Consider the following 26717-nt stretch of genomic DNA (forward strand, 5'->3'; position numbering starts at 1 on the left):
GAAGACATGAGAGGAACCATCCAATATGACGGCACGTTATCGGATATTTTCAGCATCAGGAGCGGCGTCAAACAAGGATGTGTCCTTGCTCTGACATTGTTTGGGATCTTCTTCGCACTCCTCCTGAAGCACGCCTTTGGATCTTCAACAGAAGGCATCTTTTTGCACACAAGATCTGAAGGGAAACTGTTTAATCTTGCAAGGCTGAAAGCTAAATCTAAGGTGCAGGAAGTCCTCATCAGAGATATGCTGTTTGCAAATGACGCTGCTGTAGTGTCACACACAGAAGACCGGCTTCAGAAACTGCTGCATCAGTTCTCCAAAGCATGCAAGGACTTCGGGCTTTCCATCAGCCTAAAGAAGACAAATGTACTTGATCAGGACGTTGCTGAACCTTCATCAATCAGCATTGACAACTATACCTTAGAGGTCATCCATGTGTTCGTTTACCTTGGGTCCACCATCACTGACACCCTGTCATTGGAGACTGAGCTAAATAGGAGGATCGGAAAAGCAGCCACAACTCTGTCCAGACTCAGCAAGAGAGTGTGGAATAACATCAAGTTGTACACCCACACCAAAATGCAAGTCTACAGAGCCTGCATCCTCAGCACCCTCCTTTATGGCAGTGAGTCTTGGACCCTGTACGCCTGCCAGGAAAAGAGGTTGAACGTCTTCCACTTGAGCTGCCTCAGGCGCATCCTTGGAATATCATGGAAGGACAGAGTGCCCAACACCGCCATCCTTGAGCAAGCTGGAATCCCAACCATGCACACCTTCCTCAGGCAGCGGCGGCTCTGCTGGCTTGTCCACGTCCACAGGTTGAATGATGGAAGGATCCCAAAATATATCCTGTATAGTGAGCTAGCCTCTGGCAAAAGACCTCCTGGACACTCCCAGTTGCGCTACAAAGATGTCTGCAAGAGGAACCTCAAGGAGGTAGACATCAAGCCGGACAGCTGGGAGGAGCTGGCAGACAATTGCAGCAGATGGAAGCAGGAACTACACACGGGCCTTCAGAAGGGTGAAATGAGGATCAGACAGCTAGCAGAGGAGAAGTGAGCCCACAGAAAGCACAGTAAGGACCTGCCAGACACCCATTACACATGCAACAGATGCAGCAAGGACTGTCACTTTCGTGTGGGCCTTCACAGTCACAGTCGACGCTGCAAATGAGGATCCCAAATGGAACTACGAAGGGCGCGATCCACAGTCTATGTAGACTGAAGGATGTTACTAGTACTACTACTACTTTAGGAAAAATTGTCAGAGTAGCCAGCAGTTAGAGCCGACAGCTGCACACTGATGCCACCAAAATATTCATTGTGAGAACCCATGGTCTAGACTTGTTCTGCAGTTTGATGGGCTTGTGTGTACCTGGGAGAGGGGATATAGACCAGGGATATACAGCACTGCGTCAGCCAGAGGTGAAAAGAGCCCTTAGGAAGCCCTGGGAGTGACTCAGTATTTGTGGTTTCCCTTTTTGTCCGTGCTTCTTCAGCTCTAATAAATATCACAGCCCAATGACCACATCACTCTTAGGGACAGAATATGATTTCAGTTCACCTGGGCACCTGCTGCTTTGAGTGACTCAGACAGTTGCTTTGTATAGGTATGAAAAGTAACAGGTGGTGTTTCAATGTTACATTGTTTTCTCTTGTCAATAGACCCTAAATACATTTTATTTTTAAGCAGCAAATTCCATGAAAAAGCACTTTCATAAAGAAAGAGTGAAACAGAAAGATGACGTAAAGCTGCCAGAGGAGTCAAAGGGTGAACTGCACCAGGCCGAGAAAGCAAAGGAGGAAGACAAGATGGAAAAGGAAAAGAAAGTTGTGCACAGAAAGCTGTTCCCAGATTCACAGCTGTTCAAGCGATGGGGTGAAGATTTAACAGAACAGCAACAAACCACCGCTCAGGATCTCTTCACTAAATATGGGTATAATGTTTATCTCAGTGACCGTCTGCCCCTGGATCGGCCTATTCCAGACACCAGATACCCCAGGTGCAGTATGAACCCCATATACATTGATAGACAGAGGTATGAATTTACATGTGTGTTATTTAAGGCCTCAAGCTGATGTGGAATGGAAGGTAATAAGGAATCCATGAGCAAATCTAGCTTTGTGCTACATTTTTTTTCATTCACTTCCTTCTGTATTTTACAAAAAGCAGTGGGTAATTCTCTATGCACACAAAATGCACGTTGCTGGTAGGAGAGTGTGCAAAAAATATAACAATGATACATAATGGCACGTGCAGGCCAGCTGAGAGGCATTTAGGGCCCCAGGGCAGCACAATCCTCTCCCTGAGACAGAGTCACAAGCCCCTCACCCCATCCCACCCAGGGAAACCCCAAGCACCCCCCCACTCAGAGCCCCCTCCCCAGTCTGTTGCAACCCCATTCTGCACCTGCCTGGAGGTGCACCCCTTGTCCTTCCCTATCTACCCACCATCAACCCTACCCAGCTCCACTGCCCAGCAGTCTTCTGCCAAGCTTGACTTTGTCCTCCTCTGCCCCCCGCAGCATGGTTCTGTTCCCCAGCCCTTCTGCGCCCAGCTAAGCCCCTACCTTCTCTGTCACCCCTCAGCCACAACCTGCCCAGGTCTGCCCCCACCAGGGGTTCTGTGCCCAACTCAGCCCCTTCCCCTCCCTGCCCCCCAACCCACTTTTGGCCCCCAGCTGTCCTGTGCCCCTCCCCACTTGCCTCCTTTCTTCCAACTGTCCCTGCCTACCTCTGCCTCCGACATCTTCCCTCTTTTTGCCCCCAAGTCCCATGTCCAGCTCTACGCCAGAGCTCGGTCCCTCTTTGTCTTCCCAGCTTGACTCTCCTGTCCCCACTCACTCATGTAATTTCAACCTCCAGGCCACCCTCCTACCCTACAGCTGCATGGACCCGAGCTCAGGGGCTCCCCACTGTCCAATCACACTGCTATGGCAGTGCTATTTAAAAGGGCCTGGGCAGGGATATAGCTGCTGTGATGGCAGTGACAGCCCTGCCCCCCACTTAAATCCACTGGGCCCCTATGCAATTGTCCCCTTTGCCCCCTCTGTCAGCGGGCCAGAGCGCAGGGAAAAATCAATATAGCATTCCAAAGGTCTTTGATCCTGTGCTATGTTTAAGCTCTAGCTGAGCTCTGGGAAATTGTCCCGTGCTCAGCCCCTGCTGATGGAAGAGGAAAGCTAAACAGGACAAGGAAGCTGTGTCACAGTTACACACAGCAGCCCATCTAGGGCACTTCCTGGCTGTTGGGCAATCTGAATTCCATGCCAGTGATCAACTGTGGGCTATCGTGCAAGCCACTGAGACCTTCTGGTTCTCCCTTTTCCCACATCATTGTCTATGTAAAAACTTAATACACCACATACCTATTTTGTAATGTGCTTGGGTTAAGAGATTAATGACTCAGCTCTAACTCTTTTGAACATTGGGAAAGTTCAGAGATGGAGCTAAATGAAAATCTTGACATCCAGTTCCTACCTCAAGAATGGGCCAAAACAAAGCAATGCTGAACAGCAGCAACAATTAATTAATTCTGTGCAAACTGGTTATGTGCATCTTTGGAAAAGAGATAAATGCTTTCTTACCTGCTTAGGGAAATCCTTCAGCTACCACCCCAGCACTTCACACTCATTATAACTTGATTACTTCACAGCTTTGGCCAGATGGGAAAGATTTGCATCCAAAGACCTAAACTGAGCCAGCTGAAGTGGGTCCCCAGTGTTCCCTCTAAATTTTTTCCATCCGTGAGAGGAATAAATTGTTATATGCACCAAGATGTGCGGATGTGCCCTACCAATAGAAACACTTTTCCTAATGTGAGTGGTTGTGGGAACTCTGCTAATCATCTGGGTTGCACCTGAATCTCTCCTGGGCAGCCATCCAGCTGGGCACAGCAAACAACTGAAATCTTCCTCCAAAAAAAGTAATGGAATGAAGAGTGCATAAACAATATAAGGTGCTGTGTTGTACTGCAAGTGACGGTATTTGAAGGATATAGAGGAACCAGTGAAGCCTGTTTTATGAAGGAGAAGGCTGCCAGGTTTGCATACAAAATAAGCCTCTTGTGTTGTCTTGTGGAGTTAGAAGGAAACGGTGCAGTCCGGGTTCTTAGAACTAAAACAGGATTGCGCGATGCTTTTTTTTCTAGAAAAAAGGGTGCTGGAACTTCCTGCAGCCCCAGACCATGCCCCCATCCCAAGCTTAACTCCCTCACATCCCCAAACTGCCCTGCCCGCCCCCAGACTTAACCCCCCACAATCCCAAATGACCCCGCTTGCCCCCAGACTTAACCCCCTTGCAGTCCCAAACTGCTCCCTTGCCCCCAAGGCTTAATCCCCCACCCCACAGCACCACCCCCTCTGTTCTCCCACAGGTTTAACCCCCTCACAGCCCAAAACTGCCCCTCTACCCCACAGGTTAACCCCGTCACAGCCCCAAACCACATCCCCTGCCCCCAGACTTAACTCCTTCACAGCCCCCGACTGACCCCCCCACCCCAGGCTTAACCCCTCTTAGCCCCAAACCATCCTTAGGCTTAACCCCTTGCATCCCCAAACCACCCTCCCCTCCACAACCCAGGATTCACTTACTTACCTAGGAGTTCCACGTGGTAGTGGCTACCATCTTCTCTTCACCATGGCTGTGTGGCTCCCCCCAGCCTTCCGACTCGCCCCATGTATAGCACGGCAGGGGCAGCTCCCAGCACCCTGCCATGATGAAAGAATAGGACTCGATTTAATTGGTTTAACAGATAGATGCCCTCTCCTGGCCATTATACCAATTAAATCGAGTCCTACTCTTTGAGTGTGGCAGGCAGGGAGCTGGAGGAGTGAACGGCAGCAGCACCAAGAACCACGTGCAGCTCAGAGCCACCCAGCTGGCTTCCAAAATGGTGGTGCCGGGAAAAAGGGTGCTGGGACTCCATTGCAGTGCATTCCACCAGAACAAAAGCCCTGGCAATTACATAGACAAAGGAGGGCAGTGTGTTCCTCTCTGCCTGTGTTGTGAAGCAAACTCTACACTGCTTCCAAGGTCTTCCTAGCTCAGTCTCCTTTTTTAACATGATATAAATGGACAGAGCCAGATTCTTGCTTCAGTTCCACCTGTGTAAATCTGCAGTAGCCGTTTGAGCCAAGCAGTGTTGATCCGAATTGACACTGGCATATCTGAGAGAAGACTATGGACCATATATGGTAGGTGTAGGATAATGTAAGATGCGACAAATGTATTAAATTTCAAGAAAACAAGTTGCAGGTAGAACTAAGAAATGTAATGCACATGATGCAATTAACACAGAAAGTTCAAGCAAGAGACTTTCAAGATGCAATCACACAGAAAGTGTCAGCTGCATGACTGCCCACTGTGCTTTTGAAAATCATCCTCCAGATGAGCAGGGGCTGAAAGAGTTTATAGTGTCCTCAAAGATGTCCAGACCTAGACACAACTGGCTACAGTGTCTCTGGTTACAGCTTATCATGCAGAAGACCAGGTGTCACTGGGCACACCTTAGGCTGTGTATATACTGCCCATTGCTGGTGCCAGCCTATAGGGCATATGAAACTGCAAAACTGCAGTCAACAGCAGGCTGTATCCATGCTCTGGTTCATAGCTATCAATGTCTGTGAAAGACTCTGGCAGAGAAAGGCGGGTGGGAAAGACTGAAAGTGCCAGAGACTTTCTCTGCTGCTGTAATCTTTCCATGTTAAAATCAAGTATTAAGGAAACCTAAAAGCAGAAAAAATATGTTGAGAAGGCAGTCCTGGAGGATAAAAGTATCTCCACCCTTATACCCTTCTATGCATGCATGAGGAACTTCACATTCCATTTCGACGTCTGCTCAAGCTCACTGACACATGCACATCTATGTGGGATTTATGTATGCCTGAAGAAATTTAGAATTAAAGCAAAATGGAATTACTCTGAATCTATTCAAACAGAGGTAAGAAATCAGTTCTTTAGATTTCACTGCCTGTGTTTAAACACTCACATTTTCCTCTGGCAATGAATACTTTCATTTCTGGAGTGGGACAAGATTTTTGCAATGCTCTCACCTTATGTTTACTAAAGACCAAGTCAGGGTTACACTTATATCGATTTTTTAAATACTGCCATTGAATCAAACAGGAACTGAGCTTTCTCCCAAACACACATGCTCATACACACCTATACTCATACACTTTATGCAAATGAAGAGTTGCACAAAGACAGCAAGAGGAGCCAGAGCATAATGGGTCCAGTGTGTTTGCCCACAGTCATGAGTCTGGGCTAGTGAACTGATCATAGGATCCACTGTCTCCACGCTCTTTTATTCTGTTGAACTGGTCAGCTCCTGTTGTGTGCATTGAATTCTTCTCTGTGTCATCACCGAGAAGCCCACCCACGTCTTGTTCTCACCAAGTTCTCCTTTGACCTTCGTGGTGCCTCTGTGTTTTCTTCAGTCATGCCCAGGGCAGAGTATATGAGACACCCCCTGGCTCTGGGTTCTATTGTTTTGCCATTCAGACACACACATACTCCCCTATTCGCACTCTCTTGCACATTATGGCATGTTACAAATTCCAACGGTTATACAAGTAATAACTGGAAGTTACAAAGCTTGCAGAAAGTTAAGAAACTTAAAAACTTTCACTTGCAATGACAGAAAGTTACAAAACTTATATCCACACATTATACTGGATTGGGTGGAGGCTTTTCACAAGGACCTGGTTCTCAGTTCTGCGAAAAGCCTCTTTACACAGAATTAGGCCTTAAAGGCTCTTTTTCATGGGTAGCCAGTATTCAGAACAAAGTATTCTCCACCTTGTACTAGTTGGGCTTAACTTCTGATTTGTGTCTTTTCAGGAATCCTGCTAATCTTCTTCTCATTTTACAGCTGCAAATCGAAAAAATATCCCCAAGATCTCCCAACACTTAGTGTTGTTCTCATATTTATGAATGAGGCAATGTCGATCATCTTACGTGCAATTACCAGCATTATTAACCGAACGCCTTCACATTTGCTGAAAGAAATCATCCTGGTAGACGATTACAGTTCAAATGGTAAGTGATACACCAAAGATGGAAACGTATTTGTTTGCTTCTGTGTGCTTCTTGCATATTAACTGAAAGCTATTGGCCCAATGGAGCAAGTTTTAAACAAAAAACACCAAGATGGTGGGAATGAGGAGAAATGAAGCCATGTAGCTGGGTAAGAGACAGCCACAAGGAGAATATGTTGGTTGTCTACAAGTGACTTGGAGGGTTTAGCCATTGAGAAGAAAGAGGATTTACTTTGTATGAAGTGTGCGTTCTGGAATTTCTCTGGGCCCAACATGTGCGGCAGAGTTCTTCGGTATTCAGTGACCAGTTAAAAATGTCCCAGCATAGCAGAGCTTCTGAAGCAGTGGTGGTGGGGCTCTGGGCCCTCTCAGACGGGTCATGGTTTCTGGCAGATGGGGTGGGATGGGGACTAGCTTTCCCCCGCTGGCCATTCAAGCAACAGTTTAAGGGCCTGTAGTGGCAGCAGCAGCAGGGAGCCCTGGGACTTTTTAAATTGCTGGGCCCTGTGGCAGCTGCCCTCTTCTCTCACTTCCCCTCCAGGGTGGCCTCTTCTGTTCCTTTATAAATATGCAAATCCCCAGTTCTTCTGATATCAGCCTTTAAGCTTCGAAGCATTCTAGTTCTATGCTTCCTATTAAACAAAAAGTCTTCAAGTGACACCACTGAAGTTAAGTGCAAAGTGCTTGTTTCTGCAGCAGCTTTATTATGTTAACATTTTTAGCCAACCCACTGGGACTTGCTGATAGCTGTCTAAACCTAAACTGCACTGGAAATGATGTAAACTCATGTTCACTGAATTGCAGTCCTATTGTCAGGCACTACTCTATCAGAAATCACATGTCTAGCAAAAACAGAGATAACACTCACCTGTTTAGCCATAGTACCTTACAGTAAGGCTATATCTGAAGTGAGAGAAATTATTTAGGACAAATACATAGTTTTATTTTTTTCCCCAGTCAGCATAGACAAATCTGTGCTGATGGTGCTTCACGGTGCTTGTTTTTCTTGTGCTATCAGTATGGCTTTTTTTGTTTGACTTGGCTTGTATTTCTGGCATAGGGAATAAGCCCTAACAGATTCCCCACTATTGCAGGACATTTGAAGACAGTATAAATGGTCTCTTATCCTTCTCTTAGATTTTTTTTTCAGTCATTAAAAGACCACCATGTAATCTTTTAAAACTAATTTTTCTGGCACAGTTCAGTAATCCTGCCTAGAACTGAAAACTTCCCTCGAATCAATGAAAACGGCTGGAACATGCTGTCCCAGCCAATAGCCTTAGTTGTTTTCGTCAGTGTGTCAACCTGAGCAACAGCTCTCGCAATCACAATCTACATTTTATGTGAGATTGTATAGGGTAGCTTTGCTTTTCAAACAGATCGATCTTTACAAGGCCTAGTTCTAGTCTTGTTCCACTGCATTTTTATCGCATGCCTAGAGTGTGTGTACCTCTGCAGAAACCAAACCTCTCCCAGTTTTGTACCAAATTACAAAGCAAGTGTCTGTAGCAGAAAAAAAAACGTTATCTTTGTATTTTCAGGGAGTTTTTTGCTAGGCTCTGCTGGGCTTTTTTCTGGACAGGTGGTAATTTGAAATAAGCCCTTAGAAGGAGGTCACAAGCCTCCTAAGCACAGATCCCAGGACCCAGACAGTCCCCTGCTGCAATCCCAGGCAGGAGAGCTCTACCCCGGTTCTCACTAGACCCCTCCCGAGCCTCCTAGCGGGAAGTGGCTGGCACGGAAGGGCGAGACCAAGGACAAGGCAGTGATGGATGAAAACAAAATAACTAGTTTATTAAGATAACACTATCAAGTAACAGACTATTTGTACTAAAACTTAACAACAACTACAGACTCACTATATACATTGTCTCCTTGGTGTGTTTCCTGGGTAGGTTTATAATTTTTATTTGACTGGAAGGCAAAACGGTAAATCGTTAATAAGGGGAAGGTAGAAGGAATGAGGATATTTTTAAATCCCTTCCCAAGACTTGATAGGTGGAGCAGGAGTGCTACTCCCCGCTTCCAACTGGGGGCAGGGTGCTGGCCTGCCCCAAAAAATTGGCCCCGGAGCTGGTCAAGGTTACTCCTCTTAATTTGTGGGAGGCCTCCTGTAACTCTCTATGGGGTTCAATAGTAATGTGTTCCCGAGAGGCCCTTTGGCTCTTTACGGGACACAGAGGGTCAACGGAATATGGGAGGCGGGGGGCTATGCCTTCACCCACAATTATGTATAGAGAAATATAGGTATAAAGAGTATGGAATAAAACCTTCCTCGTAAAGGAAACTATCACTAGAAATATATACTTAATGATGATAATAATAATAACGTTAACTAATTAATAAAATTAATAATTAAATGTGCCATGTAGTTTTCCTGGGCAAATAGGCCAGGCCCTGAGGGTCAGGCCCTCGGGTCCTGTACTAACCCCGTTGGGTTTAGTACACCGTAGGGGCACGACCCCTACTCTCCCACTGGGGGCCCCGATGTCCCAAGGGAATTTTTGTGTATGTGTGCAATGTTAGTCCAGATAGATAAGTTACGTGTCTTGGAGAGAGCTTTGAAGTCCAGTCTGGTAGAATAGGTCATATCCAGGTAGAGTGAAAAGCCGGTGGTCAAGATGGTGGCGCTGGTGAGGTGGGTGCAGAGGTGTTAAAGATGGTGGCCTCTGGGTTTGGCAGCCAGGAGCGCAGTACCTGCCTGACGGCGGGCCAGTTCGACACCTAGCTGCTGCCCCGCAGAGACCGCTTGCCGCCACTTGGGAGAGGAGCTGCTGCTTGAGGGCGCAGTTGCTGCTCGAGTCCAGTCAGCACCGCAGGTGTAGTGGAGGCGCTGAAGTGATTCAGCTCAAAGATGGTGATTTTAGCTGATCTTTGCCGCTCTGGGCTAGCTTAAGGGCTCGGCGGATGCAGCAGATGCAGCCAACTCCTCCCTATACAGGGGCACAGAGTCCTTGTCTGCACTCCCCAGGGCCACAGAATGGCCTGAGGCACCTGCTTATATGCAGGGAGTCCATACATAATTCATGATTCTAAATGAATATTCATGATTGTACCTGTGGTTTTTAATTAGGTCCTCTGGGGTGTGGAAGGTGCTAGAAGCTCCCACCTTTGCCCAATCAGAGGCCTAGAATTCAAACACCTTGTTATGAGTTCAGGTTACCGGGGAAACCAACTGACAAAAAGTGACCGTTGGTAATGCTGCCAAATGGCAGCCTGTGAGACTTTGGATTTTTCATGTGCCTGCACTGATTTTTCATAACCAAAGGTGTGTATTCCCTGGCCCACGGGGACGATAATGTCCTTAGATGTTATAAAATCATGGCAGGGTCCTCTTAGCAACAGCAGCAAATGGTACATGGCCAGTTTCAGCTAATACCCATATCCCATAAAAATATACATGAAACAAGGACAAGTGCAGAGGATCCCAGTCACTGCTACAGGCTGGGGACTATGATAGACAAGACGCAGCAGCAGGCTAAGCAGGCTAAGCAGCAGTTCTGCAGAAAAGGACCTGGGGACTAAGATAGACAAGACGCAGTCGACATACAGAGTGTCTGCCAGAGAGAATGTTGACTGCAGAGCCATGGGTTCTGCATTGCTAAAGAAACCTGACAGAATTCTGCTGACATGTTAAGCATCGGAGACTATTTGGCAAAACAACCATCTCTTCAAAAATCTCTCCCTTTATATGTCGTGGAAAATGTTCCCTTTCAACATATTTTTTTAAAATTATTCTGGGTCTGTTCGTAAGTGAAGGATTCCATCATTTTCTCTTCAATGACCAGTGAGTGTACAGATTCCAGTGTGCCCTATTTGCTGTATGAGACTCAGAGCAACAAGCCCATACATCTCCTTTCTTAGCTTCTGCCCCTGGGGTGGTGGGGCATTTACTAGGGGTGTGAATTATGGCATGGTTGGGCTCTTTCAGTTCTATTGTGTACTCTGCTGAGAGCTTTCCTATCCCTCAAAGGCATCCCCAAACTGTGCCTCAGTTGTTTTGGTCTCTGTCTCTCCAGTGAGTGCACCCTCTGAATGGGACTAAAGGTTTGCTATGTTCTTACCCAATAACGTGCTATTTTCTCCTGATATTATTGCAAGCTATATCTTTTCCAGTTTATTTACCCATACACAAAACTTGTGTATTCTGCTAGTGAGAGTTGGCTCACCATTGTAGAACCTTTGTTTTACAAGCTGAAAGGAACAGACATTCAATAAAACGGATTCCTCAGTATTGCAGGTCATTTGCAGGCAATAAAAGATATTGCCTCATTTCCCTTATCTCCAACGCTTTGGGACAGACAGACATGCAACACTGCAAATAGCTGTGTTCAACCTGTTCATCTTTCACTACCTGTGATTTCTTAAAGTGCTGGTAATGCTTTCTGGCAATGTGGCTTGTGAAAAGTATCCCGCTTCAATAGGTAAATGTCCCACTTGTCTGCAGGCTGACAGCCCAAGAGTCTTGTTTTGCAATGGTTTCTATTGTTCCTATGAAAATTTCAGCTGAGTTAGTTGTGCTGCCAATGTTGTCCTTGTCCATGCTATGCACCATAAGCGGGCAGTCGCAACATGGTGTGAGGTACTGCAGTGCTGGCACCTTGTGTTGGCTGTCAAAGGGCACGCAGCTCCATGTGCTGTTTTTGCAAGACGTTGAGTTTAAGCACCATGTGCCTTTCTGCCTCAAGTTTCTTTTCGTGTGCATCATGGGGTCTGCTCACCAAAGGTGGTGTCTTCTCTGGGCTGCTCTGAGGATTAGTTGATGCTGTGTCCAATGCCTGCTTTCTGCATCTTGCTGTACACTCTGCCTTCTCTTCCTGGCTTTGAGAGAGACAAGATGCTCTGTGTTCGTGGCTTAGCTTTCCAGTAAAGTTGCTTGTGTCCTCCCCTTCTGTGGTATCAAACTCTTCCAGAGTGAACTGTCCGAGGCATTCTGCCCTCCACTGCTTGATGTATATCACTTCTCCAGTGGCTGGTAGGGGATCTCAGACCTGCTATTTGCTCCAGGTTTCAGGCCAGCAACTTCTAGCCAGCACTCAAGGACAGTTCTATCCCAGACCTAGCTCCTTTTTCCCCTGAGCTTTTTCTTGCTTTATGGCTTTTCCTCTTTCCCTGGGTTTGACAGTTCCATTTTCTAGGGATTACCTATAGGTTACTTGACTCTATAACTCCAAACATACCTCCCATCTCCTAGGGAGTGACTGCCGACTACTTCCATGAAGGCCTTTTCTCCTGCCAACTTCCTAGCTTATAGAACCGTCACCTGTTCCTGCACAACTGATATTTCCCTAATTAGGGTCTTCTTTTCAGCCTTAATTCTTCCATCTTGCAGCCGAATAAGTTAATTGGTCCATCTGTCCTCCATTAACACCTTCAGGATAAGTGTTGGGTGAAACATCAGACTACAGTTGGTGTCTGACGCCTCTCTCACTATTATTTCCCATCGTTCCCTTTCCAGTGCAGAGTGGCTGAGTTTCTGCAAGGCTTAATCTTGGATCTCCCAGTATGTCTCTTCTACTTTAGTTCAGCTGCAAACTCTTCATAGTTTTACATTCTTTCAGGTTAAAAACATCTCTTCCCGATGTCTCATTTTCCATCGAATGAAGAACACCTCAGATTTCTGTGCTACAGCTTCTTACTTCGTCCTCTTTGTTTGCATTGAACACGGTTGTGATATACTTGATGCATTCAACCTTCTATTGTCAGAAATAAGGCTACTTTCTGTCTCCCTTTTCACAGGCCTTCATTGCTTGCCGATACACAGTGATTTAATTCCTTTCTGATTGACTTCCCTTTTCTTAGAGAGTTTTAACTCCGGTGGAGCTTTTAACTGCTTCAATCTTTCAGCCAGCTGTTTTTTTATTTTTTTTTTTCAATTTCTATTTGTTTCTGGCACCATGTGACATTCAGGTATTGCTCGGAGCTCAGAGTGCTTGAAAGAAATCCTCTGTATTTAGTGCTCAGTTGCCTCTGGGCCATCTCTGCACCCTGCAAATTGCCTGTGTTTGAAGCTAAAGGTACAGTTCCCAACACCATATGATATACTGGTAGATGGCTATAAGATGTAACCAAAAATGTGAAGATTTAAACTTATTATCAGGAGAAACCTCCTAGTACTGTACTTTAAGGAGGCTCTTACCTAGCCTGGAGAGGTAATCGATATCTCATAGCTCTTAAAAATTGACTGGGCGAAACATTAGAAAATCTAGTGTGGGGAGCAATCCTATACTGCGGTAATGGGGAGGGAGATGGACTGGATTATCCATAGATCTTTTCCAGGGTAATCATAGTTTCTTATGGTGGATACGGGACACCTGGTAAAATTATTCTGAGTTCAACAGCAATGAGTCAGAACTATGCAGTACAAATGTTAAGTTAACATCAAGTTGAGTTCTCATTAAAAAGAAAACAAAGCATACCTGGAGTCTTTTTCATTACCTTTTATTTTTAGTGTTTGCACAGGGAGAGGAGGTACTCATGCTCCAGCACACCTCTCTCATGGGGGGGATGGGAGTGGGAGTGGCTGACTGACCTGTCCCAGCCCTTCCTGCCTGGTGCTTTCCACTGCCTGGGTGGGCCTCCAGGATGGACTCATCCCTGTTGGTAGCTGGTACTATTTTTTTCTTGAGGCAACATGCGGTGGGCACGCAGGCTTATGGTCCTGTTCCCAAGATTTCTGTGAGAGTTCACACCGGAACATGGCCAGCAGCAGCCTTTCGGCACATTGCAGGATGGAAAGCATGAGAGCTGCTTCCAGATGGTGTGGGTGGGTGTGGGAAGTAGGGTTGACTTGGCCCATGTCTTTGCAGGGGTCATCTCTTCTCTTTCCTCCCCTCTCCCAAGCTCCCCTATGTGTAGAAGCAGCTTATCCCTTCCTGCCCATAGAAAGGCAGCTGGCACCTCCAAGCTGCTGGTGACGCCTGACATAACTCAGCCATCTCCTGTCCCTGGGTACAGTGCAGGCTGGAAGGGGTTAATCCCCAAGGATATGTCGCACACTGGGACCCAGGGAACCTGGCTGCAGGGGCTTCAGCCAATCCAGCCTGAGGTGGCTCAGCAGGGGAAGGTGCCTTGGAGACAGAGGAGACCCACACTGCCTGGGGGCAGGAAGTAGGCTGGGGCAGTGTGTGAAGAGGGTACTGAGCCCCTGTCTGGAGGGCTGCTGTGGAGACTGCAGGGTTGGGGACCTGACACAGAGATGCTTCTCTGCCCCACAGCAAAACTTTGCAGTCATTTCCTCCCCACCCAAGCAGAACTTAGCTGAGGGGCGGAGAAGCTTCCCCTTAACAGTGCTGTGCAGGGCTTTGGCGTATGCAGGATTTGGCTCCTCCTGGCCAGTGCCCAAAGATAGAGGGTCTTGAGTTTTTCATGGCTGCCTGCCATTGGGGGACGCTGGGGGTGGGGGTAATGAAGGAGCCTGCCAGCCAGATTGTTGGTGAGCTGAACGATCTGACTGGGGGCTGGTTCTCTGCACAGTGTGGGGAGTAGGACACAGGCTGTTGGGGACAGGAAGGGGAATATGGAGGAGTGGCAGGACGCTGGCAGGGGAGCAAGTAAAGGCTGATGTATGGGCAGCAGAGGTGACAAGTAAGCAGCCACCACTTGCCTGCACTCACCAACCACTGCAGCAAGTGGAAGTGGGGCAGGAGGTGAGGAAGATGGGCTGGCCAAGAGGAGGAACACAGCAGGGACTGTGTTGATAGACCAGCAGGGGGAACATCTGGCCTCACATCCTGCAAGTTTGCCCGATCTCCACCTTTGCACACCTGTCCCATTATCAGTCACTGGACACCCACCGCTCACCATTGGTGGGTGGGCAGCCGTTGAGGAAGGATCCACCCAGCAGTATGACCCAGCAGCACTGATGGGAGGGGAGAGACAGAAAATACTGGACAATTTGCCCATTTTTAAGAAAAAAGTTGGGACACCTGCAGGAGGGCTTAAATATGGGACTGTCCCTTTAAAAACAGGATATCTGGTCTCCCTATCTCTAGGTAGATCCTGTTTGTTTCTGCCTGTGGAGAAGGAAATAGTGACCCCGTGAACCAGGAGAGCACCTGCCTATTCATATTACATATATGTGTGCTTAACATTTTCCTGTTGGTATAATCTGTAAGGAGTGGTGAACTGTTGCTACAACTTCTATCAGTTAGACATCTAATTGCCCGCTTCTTGGCTGTGCTCCAGTTGTTAGAGGTATACTGGCTGGTATATGTGCCCATAATTGTTGTGGCTCCAGTTAAGTTTGGGCACAAAATTGTCGCCCATACAAGAGGAGTTCGGTTTGAAAATCAGGTCCACTAAGTGCTGGATGAACTGTTATCTTATGGAAGGGTTATTTCCTAAGGAATTCTTCAGAGTGTTTCTAATGATTATGGTTGAAGAAAGAAATCTGTATTGATGTTGGGGATGGGAGGAGATGAACAAGATGCTATTTATTTGGGCTTTTCTGTTTCCCAAAATCAATTATTTCCATTAATTTTTATTTAAAACCCCCTGAAATGTGCCATACTATTTTTAGAGGATCTAAAAGGACATTTGGATGAACAGCTCAAAAAATACAATGCAAAGCATTCCGGATTGCTAAAAATTGTGAGGCATCAAAAAAGAGAAGGCCTGACACAAGCTCGGATTTCAGGTTGGGAAGCGTCCACTGCCGATGTTGTTGCCATCTTGGATGCCCATATTGAAGTGAATATCGGATGGTAAGCTCATGAAGGAATTCTTTTCTGGGAGGGAGGACTCTGGCTGTAGATCTGAGATGCATGGATTTTCTTCTGCCTCACCCACGAATGCCATTCTGTTCCATATGGTAAGTAGAGGCAAACAGCCGGATGTTTACTTTTGATTGGAGACCAGACACACTGGTTTGAAAAAGAACTGGCATGTTCACATTAGTGATGCTGGTCAAATTCCAGAATAGGTTGTTTAGAAAAGAGCAGATAGGCAGCTCCCAGAGTCTTTGTACCTGAATTTGTGGACAGTGTTCTCTGTAAGCTGAGCGTTTGAGCGGCCACCCAGAAGAGATTCAAATGCTGCCCAGCTGATTAGCAGAGCACCCACAGGACCCATAGCCAGCAGCATGTGTTTGCACTGGTGGTGCACATCCACACACACTTCAGTGCACATAACAAAAATATTCTGCACACGGATGGAAAAAATGATAGGGAACATTGTTTGTGGGCTGGTTATCTCCCTTGTTGCTGTGCATATAACAGGACATCCAATCAGAACTTATACAGATTGTTTTCTTTCAATGCCAAAGTCCTGATCTAGTCCAGTTTGGGTACCTCTAAAGAGCAACTTTTAAATAGGATTTTAACCAAACTAATGTGTGTCTGTCTATTTAGCGTTGCTTATTATTATGAATTAATGACTGCACGGCTCATTACAAAGATAACCGAGACAAGGTCCCAGTTAGCAGGCGCTTACAATCTATTTTATCTTAGTGCATAGATTGAACCTATCCGGCACTCTACAGACTGGCAACTTCAGTCATCCAGCATGATTTTAGTTAGGCAAATGTTGAATTATCATGGGTGTAGCCAAGTTTCCTGTGGTCTTATAAAGGCTGTTTACAGCCACCAGTCTTGGCTCACACTGTTCTGTGCTGTTATTTAGATCCAGTTTTTCCTAAATATCTCCTAAGAGCCCAGTAAGCAGTGGAAGTGTTGGTAATACTACTAGACGATATTGACCTCCTGTGGTCCAGCAAATTATCTGATTCAGCACCAGTCCCAATGGTGCCAGACTAGAAAGGTTCCACCTGTTTTTACCCTCCCTTTCTGCACCAACTGTCTCTAATGTACCTTTACCCTGGTTTGTCAAGTTCGGTCCTCGGCCACTCCCCCTACATTGCCTCACTTCCTGGGCAGGCAGCATTTCATCTCTGAAACTGTGTTGCATCTCATATCCTAACATACCATAAACACTGACTTTTGTTTTTGCCCCTGGGTACTTTTGAAGGTGTTTTTGTTGGGAGGGGGGCACTTTGTCAGTTTTGAGGGGAGGCATTTTCAGCACAGAATCATGGAATCATAGAACACAAGGACTGGAAGGGACCTCGAGAGGTGATCGAGTCTAGCTGCCTGCCCTCATGGCAGGACCAATTACTGTCTAGACCATCCCTGATAGACATTTATCTAACCTGTTCTCAAGTATCTCCAGTGATGGAGATTCCACAACCTCCCTTGGCAATTTATTCCAGTGTTTAACCACCTTGACAGTTCGGAACGTTTTCCTAATGTCCAACCTAAACCTCCCTTGGTGGAGTTTAAGCCCATTGCTTCTTATTCTGTCCTCAGAGGCCAAGAAGAACAAGTTTTCTCCCTCCTCCTTATGACACTCTTTTAGATACCTGAAAACCGCTATCATATCCTGCCTCAATCTTCTTTTTTCCAAACTAAACAAACCCAGTTCTTTCAGCCTTTCTTCATAGGTCATATTTTCTAGACCTTTGATCATTCTTGTTGCTCTTTTCTGGACCCTCTCCAATTTCTCTACATCTTTCTTGAACTGCGGTGCCCAGAACTGGACACAATACTCCAAATGAGGCCTAACCAGTGCAGAGTAGAGCTGAAGAATGTCTTCTCATGTCTTGCTCACAACACACTTGTTAATGCATCCCAGAATCATGTTTGCTTTTTTTGCAACAACATCACGCTGTTGACTCATATTTAGCTTGTGGTCCACTATGACCCCTAGATCCCTTTCTTCCATAGTCTTTCCTAGACAGTTGAGTGGAGCACTTCGCATTTGTATTTATTAAACTTCATCCTTTTTACCTCAGACAATTTGTCTAATTATTCCAAATCATTTTGAATTATGACTCTATCCTCCAAAGAAGTTGCAACTCCTCCCAGCTTGGTATCTTCTGGAAACTTAATAAGCATACTTTTTTGCCAATATTTAAAGCATTGATGAAGATATTGAACAAAACTGGTCCCAAAACAGACCCCTGTGGAACCTCACTTGTTATACCTTTCCAGCAGGATTGAGAACCATTAATAACTACTCTCTGAGTATGGTTATCCAGCCAGTTTTGCACCCACCTTAGAGTAGCCCCATCTAAGTTGTATTAGCCTAGTTTATTGATAAGAATATCATGCAAGACCATATCAAATGCCTTACTAAAGTCTAGGTGTACCACATCCACGACTTCTCCCTTTTCCACAAGGCTTGTTATCCTATCATAGAAAGTTATCAGATTGTTTTGACATGATTTATTCTTTACAAATCTATGCTGGCTGTTCCCTATCACCTTACCACCTTCCAAGTGTTTGCAGATGATTTCCTTGTTTACTTGTTCCATTATCTTTCCTGGCACAGAAGTTAAACTGACTGGTCTGTAGTTTCCTGCATTGTTCTTATTCCCCTTTTTATAGGTGGGCACTATATTTACCCTTTTCCAGTCTTCCAGAATCTCTCCTATCTCCCATGATTTTCCAAAGATGATAGCTAAAGACTCAGATACTTCCTCTATTAGCTCCGTGAGTATTCTAGGATGCATTTCATCAGGGCCTGGTGACTTACAGACATCTAACTTTTCTAAGTGATTTTTAACTTGTTCTTTTTTTATTTTATCTTCTAAACCTACCCCTTTCCCACTAGCATTCACTATGTTAGGCGTTCCTTCTTCAGACTTCTTGGTGAAGCCCGAAACAAAGAAGTCATTAAGCATCTCTGCCATTTCCAAGTTCCCTGTTATGGTTTCTCCCACCTCACTGAGCAAGGGGCCTACCCTGTCCTTGGTCTTCCTCTTGCTTCTAGTGTATTTATAAAAAGTCTTCTTGTTTCCCTTTATGCCTGTAGCTAGTTTGAGCTCATTTTGTGCTTTTGCCTTTCTAATCTTGCCCCTGCATTCCTGTGTTGTTTGCCCGTATTCATCCTTTGTAATTTGTCCTAGTTTCCATTTTTTCTATGATTCCTTTTTTATTTTGAGATCATGCAAGATCTCCTGGTCAAGCCAAGGCAGTCTTTTGCCATGTTTTCTATCTTTCCTACACAGTGGAATAGCTTGCTTTTGGGCCCTTAATAATGTCCCTTTGAAAAACTGCCTAATCTCCTCAGTTGTTTCTCTCCTCAGGCCTGCTTCCCCTGGGACCTTACCTACCAGCTCTGAGTTTACCAAAATCCACCTTCCTGAAATCCATTGTCTCTATTTTGCTGTTCTCCCTTCTACCCTTCCTTAGAATTGTGAACTTGATGATTTCATGATCACTTTCGCCCAAGCTGCCTTTCACTTTCAAATTCGCAGTCAGTTTCTCCCTATTTGTTAAAATCAAATCTAGAACAGCTTCCCCTCGGTAGCTTTTTCAACCTTCTGAAATAAAAAGTTGTCTCCAATGAAGTCCAAGAACTTATTGGATAGTCTGTTCTCTGCTGTGTTAGTTTCCCATCATATATCTAGATAGTTGAAGTCCCCCATCACCACCAAATCCTAGGCCCATGATGATTTTGTTAGTTGTTTGAAAAATAGCCTCACCCACCTCTTCCGCCTGAGTAGGTGGCCAGTAGTAGACTCCTAGCAGGACATCACCCTTGTTTTTTACTCCTTTTAGCCTAACCCAGAGACTCTCAACACATCTGTTTCCTAAGTCCATCTCCACCTCAGTCCAAGTGTGTACATTTTTAATATATAAGGTAACACCTCCTCTCTTTTCCCCATCTATCCTTCCTAAGTCAGCTGTACCCCAATGTTCCAATCATGTGTATTATCCCACCAAGTTTCTGTGATGACAATGATGTCATAGTTGCATTTATTTATTAGCACTTACAGTTCTTCCTGCTTATTATGCATACTTCTTGCATTTAATATCCGTTAGTCTATAAGGTGCCACAGGACTTCTTGTTGTTCTTGAAGATACAAACTAACACAGCTACCTCTGTGATATGTGACATTTGTATATAGGCATCTAAGATATTGATTTGATCTTGCCTCCCAGTTTTGCCCTGACCCTCCTTTTACTCTGCCATTATAGCCCATGCTCCCTCTTGTTTCCAACCCATCTCCCAGGTCTCCATGTTCTCCATTTACCCATGGGCTTTGCTCCCCTGTCCCCATTGAACCTATACATATATTTATACACTTTTGTTTTCTGGTTATTGAATGTCTGTCACTGCTACCGTTAGTATTTTAATTATGATTGATTTGTTATGAACTACACATTTATGTTACTGTCTGTCCCATTGGTGACTGGAGATAATTTTTAAATCTTCTGAAACTGGAGAATGAATTCAGCATGGCACAGGCACAGTGAGAACTATTCTTATATATTGGAGTACTCTAGAATATGACTCCAAGATCTCTTTCTTGATGGGTAACAGCTAATTTGTCATCATTTTGTATCTATGTGGGATTATATTTGGCCACTTGAAATGCTTTCATTTAACATTGTAAGTCATCTACCATTTTGTTGCCAAGTCACCCTGTTTTGTGAGATCCCTTTGTAACTTTTTGCTGTGTGTTTTAGATTTGCAGAATGACTCAGGGTAGTCATCATTTGGAAACTTTGCTAACTCACTGTTAACCCCTATATGCAGACCATTTATAAGTAGGGTGAACAGGAGTGGTCCAGGTACATACCCGTACGGCACATGACTGCTCACCTCTCTCCACTGTTTTCTATCTCTTAAGGAGAGTACCTGGAAAAGCTTTCACTGTCATCTAATTATTCTTAATTTAATGACAAGCCTTTTCTATCATAATCATCCTGCCTTTGTTTATAATATACTCCCCACCCCAAAGGTGGAAGTTGTTAGCAGCACAGAACTCATCACATTCCATACTCACTCTCTGGTCCTGAGCCTCCAGTACTTTTATAAAGTAGATGCTTGAGTCTGGGAATATGTATGGGGTCAGCGCCCAGGCAAACTTCTCGAGATCAAGATGGCTTTGTTCATCACAGATAGTAGAATAAGGGACAGTGCCTCTTTGTTGTAGTTTTTATTGCAATAGCAATTAGTGGCCCCAATCAAGGATCAGGGCCCCTTTATGCTAGGTGCTGTGCACATACAATGAAAAGAAGTCCCTTGATCTCAAGAGTTTACAATATAAATCTATGGCAAGAGATAACAGAGGGGTATGAGGGACAGGCAAGGTAATGGAGAGATGATTATGGCTAGTGCAATTAGCAATGGTCACATGCATGTAGTATTGAGATGGCCTGGGAGAAAGCCTATGGCTGTCAGAGATGAAGTTGGTCATACAACCTGCCATTGCTTGGTAATGCTGAGACAGGAGCCAGGGTTTCAATAATCTCTTTGATCCCCGTTTGAAGAACTGGGCTGTACTTGTCAGCACTCAGATGTGTAAGATAGTTCAGTAAGTCTATACTCACTGCAAGGTGAAATAAATGTATTTGTTCATTCATCTTAGGGCTGAGCCTATTCTGTCTCGAATCAAGGAGGATCGTACTGTTATCATATCACCAGTATTTGACAATATTCACTTTGATGACTTTAAGCTTCTTGAGTATTCTGTGGCTGCAGATGGATTTGACTGGGCACTCTGGTGCCTCTATGAACCATTACCTAAAGAATGGTACGATCTCAAGGACGAAACAGCTCCAGTCCGGTAGGTCTGAATGCTATTTTTGAGGGAAGAAACACCTCAGATATCTGACCTGTTTCCAGGCTCACCTTTACAACTAACAAGATAGGTCTTTCTCACAGGTATGAAAACAAAGAAGCAGTCCAGTAGCACTTTAAAGACTAACAAAATAATTTATTAGGTGATGAGCTTTCATGGGACAGACCCACTTCTTCAGATCATAGCCATACCAGAACACACTGTAGTATGTATGTAGTCTGTTCTGGTATGGGTATGGTCTGAAGAAGTGGGTCTGTCCCATGAAAGCTCATCACCTAATAAATTATTTTGTTAGTCCTTAAAGTGCTACTGGACTGCTTCTTTGTTTTGATAGTATATAGACTAGCACGGCTTTCTCTCCGTTACTATTTCACAGTATGAGTGAAATATCTGCAAATTCAGGAGAGTTGAAACTATTGGTTTGGATCCGAAAGCTGTGTGCTCTTCTAACATTAGAGATCTCGTGTTATCCCAGGTGGTCTGTGTAGACGACTGGAATCCATGCTGTCCTGCATTCTAATTCTGGTCCCAACATTTCTCCCCCTACAATCTTGGGCAAAGCATTTAATCTGTCTATCCAAATTACCCTCTCTATATAAATGGGTAATATTAACCTACTGTCAGAGCTGAGAGTTAGCTATATATCTAACAATTCTCTAAGGCAGGGGTGAGGAAACCTTTTATGTCAGGCCTCACTTTTCATCCCTGCAATTAGCAGGGCCCCCGAACCTGTCTAATGTAATCCAAATCAATGGAAATTTCAGTTATGTTCATATGAAAAAAACCCATTTGACACATGTAAGAAAATAGGTCTGTAGAATGTAAAAACTTCATTAATAGGTATATAAACGTGAATAAATGGTCATAAAAGAGTAACATATTTCAACATTTTTAATGAGATGGATGAACCTGAGACCTAGCAGCCAATCATGCTACACCCCCCTTTTGAAATTTCATGCCCCCCCAGTGGGCCTGACCCCCCACTTTGCTCACCCCTGCTCTAAGCATATGTCTACACTTGTGTTAGATGTGTCTGGCTGGCCCATTCCAGCAGACTTGGACTTAGGCTAAGGGGCAATTTAGTTACAGTGTGCAGACATTATGGCTTGGACAGCAGTCTGAGCTCTGGTTCCCTCTCACCTCATCAGGTTTTAGAGCCTGGAGTACAGCCCCAACCTGAATATCTACACACAATTAAACAAGCCCTTTCTCAAGCCGTTAGCATGAGTCAGCTGGCATGGGCCAGCCAGTACAGGTCAGCCACAGGTTTAAGTGCAGTGTAGACCTACTCTGTCTGCCTGAGTGCAACCTCTCCAAATAAGAGGCCCTCTGCCTTCACCTCCTTGTGGTGGAATCTTACAATTCTCCCATCCTGACAGGACAACCAAACAGGCCTCTTCAGACCCACTGACTCCTCAGCAGGCCCAACTGGGTCCAAGACTTACAATACTTCCCTTTGGAAGCTGTGCCTAGTCTGAGTAGAAGCTGAAACAACCTTTTTTAAAGTTTCATCTTAGCAGCAGGACCCTAACATAACATGAAAAGGGTTTTGACACAACAGTCTAATGAATACCAGTTTTATCTATACCTGGGGTAGCCCTAGCTTGTCCAAACACCCCATTTCTGGGCTAGGGTTCAGTCTACTTCTCCACAGTCCTTTTATGTCTCTTATAGTTGGTCAAAACAAGCTATATGTCTAACTGGGAGGCTTTGAAGTAACACCACAGTTAATAACCCTTGGCATTTGCTGAGGAACTTTCACCTGGGCCTTTGCTGAAATTTAGCACCTTATAGCCAGGAAGCAAACAGTATTACAACAATCACAGACATAGAGCATTCATGATAGAGGAGATATCTTCCATGTCCTTCACTCCTATCTTACTTGTGGTGCTGTGAACATTCCCTTCCTAAAGTACTGCATTTTGCAGATGAAAGGCATTATGTACAAAGTAGGCAGTACAAATAAACTGTTACGGGGCATTTACCATCTATATTTGACATCGTATTAAGGCATGCTGCCTATGTGTGCTGCTAACATAACCTCACCCTGAGTAAATCAATTAGACACTCAGACCCTTTGTTAATAGGTAAATACCTATATCTACAAGGATGGGCAGAACTTTGCATTCTACGCATTATAGAAATGTCCACTGTAAATATAGGGAAGTGGTGGTAAAAAAGAGATGGGAAGAAACCCAATCTAGCTAAAAAAGCTATTATTAAGGATCCCCAAACTATCACAAACAAAACAAGAATTGAACCAATAGTCTGACATTGAATAGGAAATGCAGAAGAATGTAGTTAAATTTCAAATGATTGTTTATTCCTCTTCCTGTTTACTTCACAGTTATTTCTCTTTCCCAGGAGCCCATCTATTATGGGGATACTTGCAGCCCACAGAGTGTTTCTGGGTGAGATTGGGGTTCTGGATGGCGGAATGCATATATACGGAGGAGAAAATGTGGAGCTTGGCCTGCGGGTACGTTTAATTCTTCTCTTATCAAATAAGCAGCACCAATGGGGGATCAGGTTTTCAAAAGAACTCGGGGCCAGATTTTCATGTGTTCAAGATTGACAGTTGTGCTCAGTTTTTCATTGGGGTATGCAAATGAAATGGGCTGATTTTCAAAAGCCCTGAGTATCTAGTAACTATTATTGTGACACACATGGGCGGACATTATAAAGGCTTCAGCACCTGACATGCTGGGGCCTTGTCTGCATAGCCGTTTACTGTGCAGGAAGGCAGGTTGTGAATCTAGAGCTTGCTGTGGTACACCATCCCACACAGGTACTGCTAGGGACTGTTGGAACTTGGGGTGTGTAGCTTGGCATGTTATGTTTTCAAGTAGTCAAGCCACATGCCGTGACTGTCATTGTAGTATAGCTGTGTCCACATGGGGTGTTGTGGCATGGCAAGCTGGTGCATGATAAAGCCACACCCTGACTTGTCACAAAGTAATTTGCCATGTAGATACGTTAGGAGCCATTTGAACGCAGGCAAGATGTCCTTGTTTTGATGCCTGAAAAAGGAAGTTAATGTAATGGGTACTTGCTACCCATGGGCTGTGGTGACCCCACAGCTTGGGGAGGCAAGCCCCACAGTCCAACTCGTTCTGCCCGAGGTCTCTTCTCTTCCCCTACCCCTTCAGACACGCATACAATGGGACCACTGGCCCCCAGCCCAGGATAGTGTGGCCCTGGAGCTTTGGGGTGTGGTTGCAGACTCCCCTTCCCTGGAGCTCTGGGGAACCAGTGGGCAGTGTGGCTTCAGCCCCGCTCCCCCCAGCTATTTTCCCCAGCCTCTGCCACCCACAGCGGCAGGCTGGGGAAGGGCTACTGGTGCTCTCCAGTGAAGTGTGGGTGGCAGCAGGTGAAGCAGTTTGGAAAGGCCTTGCCTTCCCTGGCCTGTGCTACCTGCCACCCATGTTGTTATTCTCACAGCAGAACTAGATTAACAGTTCATGTTTTAGTCTCAAAAGTGGGAAGCATCAGTGCAATGGCCATGAAGTTCACAAGTCCACCTTTCCTATTTTCTGAACTCACTGGCAAGGTCTGAGTTTGCACTGGGTTATTTATTGTAACACAGTTTCCTAATTCATCAAATATGGCTGTAGCATTCAGGCTGGACAATATTATTGTAGGTTTTAGTACAGTTATAGAGGAGACAGCAAAAAACATGCACAAAGAAATGTGGAGGACAGGTGATGGCTGAATGGTGGGAAGAAGTTTGGTGGAGAGGACAATGCATATCAGGAGGATCACAAAAAAAAAACCCACCAAAAACAATGACAAGTAAGGGATGAATTTCACATAAAGTGTATTTACTCTGGTGTCTTTACTGCCACAATAAAATCATAAAGAACATTGCTAAGGTTATATCATTCTATGTCCCCTAATAACATATGTAAGCAAAGATAACCAGTGTAAATTTGACAGGCTTGGAAGCTGAAACAAGACAGAAACCCATCTGCCATGTGAAATATTACTGAACCAGCAGATGTACCTGAAGTTGCTCAGGTCCTTGTGGACAGGTTGTTAGTGTGTGTGTGTGTGTGTGTGCACACGTGCGTGTGTAGAGCTGCAGGAATCAGAGCATAAGGCTGGGAGATGGGGGGTCAGGGCAGAGGGTGGGGGGCTAAGGACAGAGGGTGGGGAGTTGTGGGGGGTCAGGGTGTAGGAATCAGGGCAGGAGATGAGAGGTATGGGGAGCTCAGGGGTCAGGATGCAGGGGTGAGGTCAGGGGCATGAGGTTGGAGGGCTGGAGTCAGGGCAGGGGTGGGGGCTCAGAGTAGGGGTGAGGGTGAAGGAGCATGGGCAGGAAGCTGGGAGGTTTGGGGGTCTGAGGCAGGGGGTGTTGGAAGGTGCTGGAGAGAGGGTGGGGGTGGAGAGTTCAGGGCACAGGGCTTGGTGTATGGGGGAGACTCAGGGCTGGGAGGTGCAGGAAAGAGGGCTCCTCCACAGACACTGGGACTGCACTCCCCAGAGTGTGGCTTCTGCCTGTGGGCCATCCCTGCGCTCCAGCTCCCCCTACCCCAGCCCCCACAAGCTGTCTGGGGAGGACAGGGCTCTGAGAGTTGGCCCTACCATCTAACTGCTCCCACAGCCCGCAGCCTCTCTGGGGGAGCGAAGTGGCAGCCCTGGCCTCCAGCTGCCCACCCTAGCCAGCAGCTTGTCTGGGAGTGAGGCAAATCACTGTGGGCCAGCCCTGCCCCGAGTCTGCTTTGGGGAGAGGGAGCAAGCCTTCACGGGCAGGCCCTGGCCTTGCAATGCCCCCCAACCAGCTTTGCAGTCTGTTGTGGGGGAGGCTTTGGGGGTCTCTAGCAGCTTTGCCTCAGCTCACAGCCAGTCTGGGGAGGCATGGGGGAGGCTCCAGGGGCCAATCTCTCTAATCTGACACTCCATCAACATCTGTAATCTGGCTTGATTTTAGTTAGATTGACAACCACCTACCATGGGTGTGGCCAAGTTTCCCACGGCCCCATAAAGTTTGTTTACAGCCACCAGACCTGTCTCTCAGTGTTCTGTGCTGTTATTTAGTTGTCTTCTAAGTGCCCAGTAAGCAGTGTAACCATTGGCAATGTACTA

General features: G+C 45.7%; 1 protein-coding gene across 1 annotated transcript in view; it reads left to right on the forward strand.

The window, feature by feature from the left end:
• The window catches only part of GALNT8 (polypeptide N-acetylgalactosaminyltransferase 8), a 62718-nt gene that overhangs the window by 23223 nt on the left and 12778 nt on the right, over window positions 1-26717 (forward strand). The window contains exons 2-6 of the mRNA XM_074983656.1: window positions 1696-2005; window positions 6877-7043; window positions 15564-15747; window positions 21420-21617; window positions 23997-24111. Of these exons, the coding sequence (XP_074839757.1) occupies window positions 1696-2005; window positions 6877-7043; window positions 15564-15747; window positions 21420-21617; window positions 23997-24111 (974 nt within the window). The remainder of the gene's footprint in view (window positions 1-1695; window positions 2006-6876; window positions 7044-15563; window positions 15748-21419; window positions 21618-23996; window positions 24112-26717) is intronic.

The sequence above is a fragment of the Carettochelys insculpta genome, chromosome 1 (assembly GCF_033958435.1).
Source record: "Carettochelys insculpta isolate YL-2023 chromosome 1, ASM3395843v1, whole genome shotgun sequence".
In the NCBI taxonomy this organism is placed as follows: Eukaryota; Metazoa; Chordata; order Testudines; family Carettochelyidae; genus Carettochelys; species Carettochelys insculpta.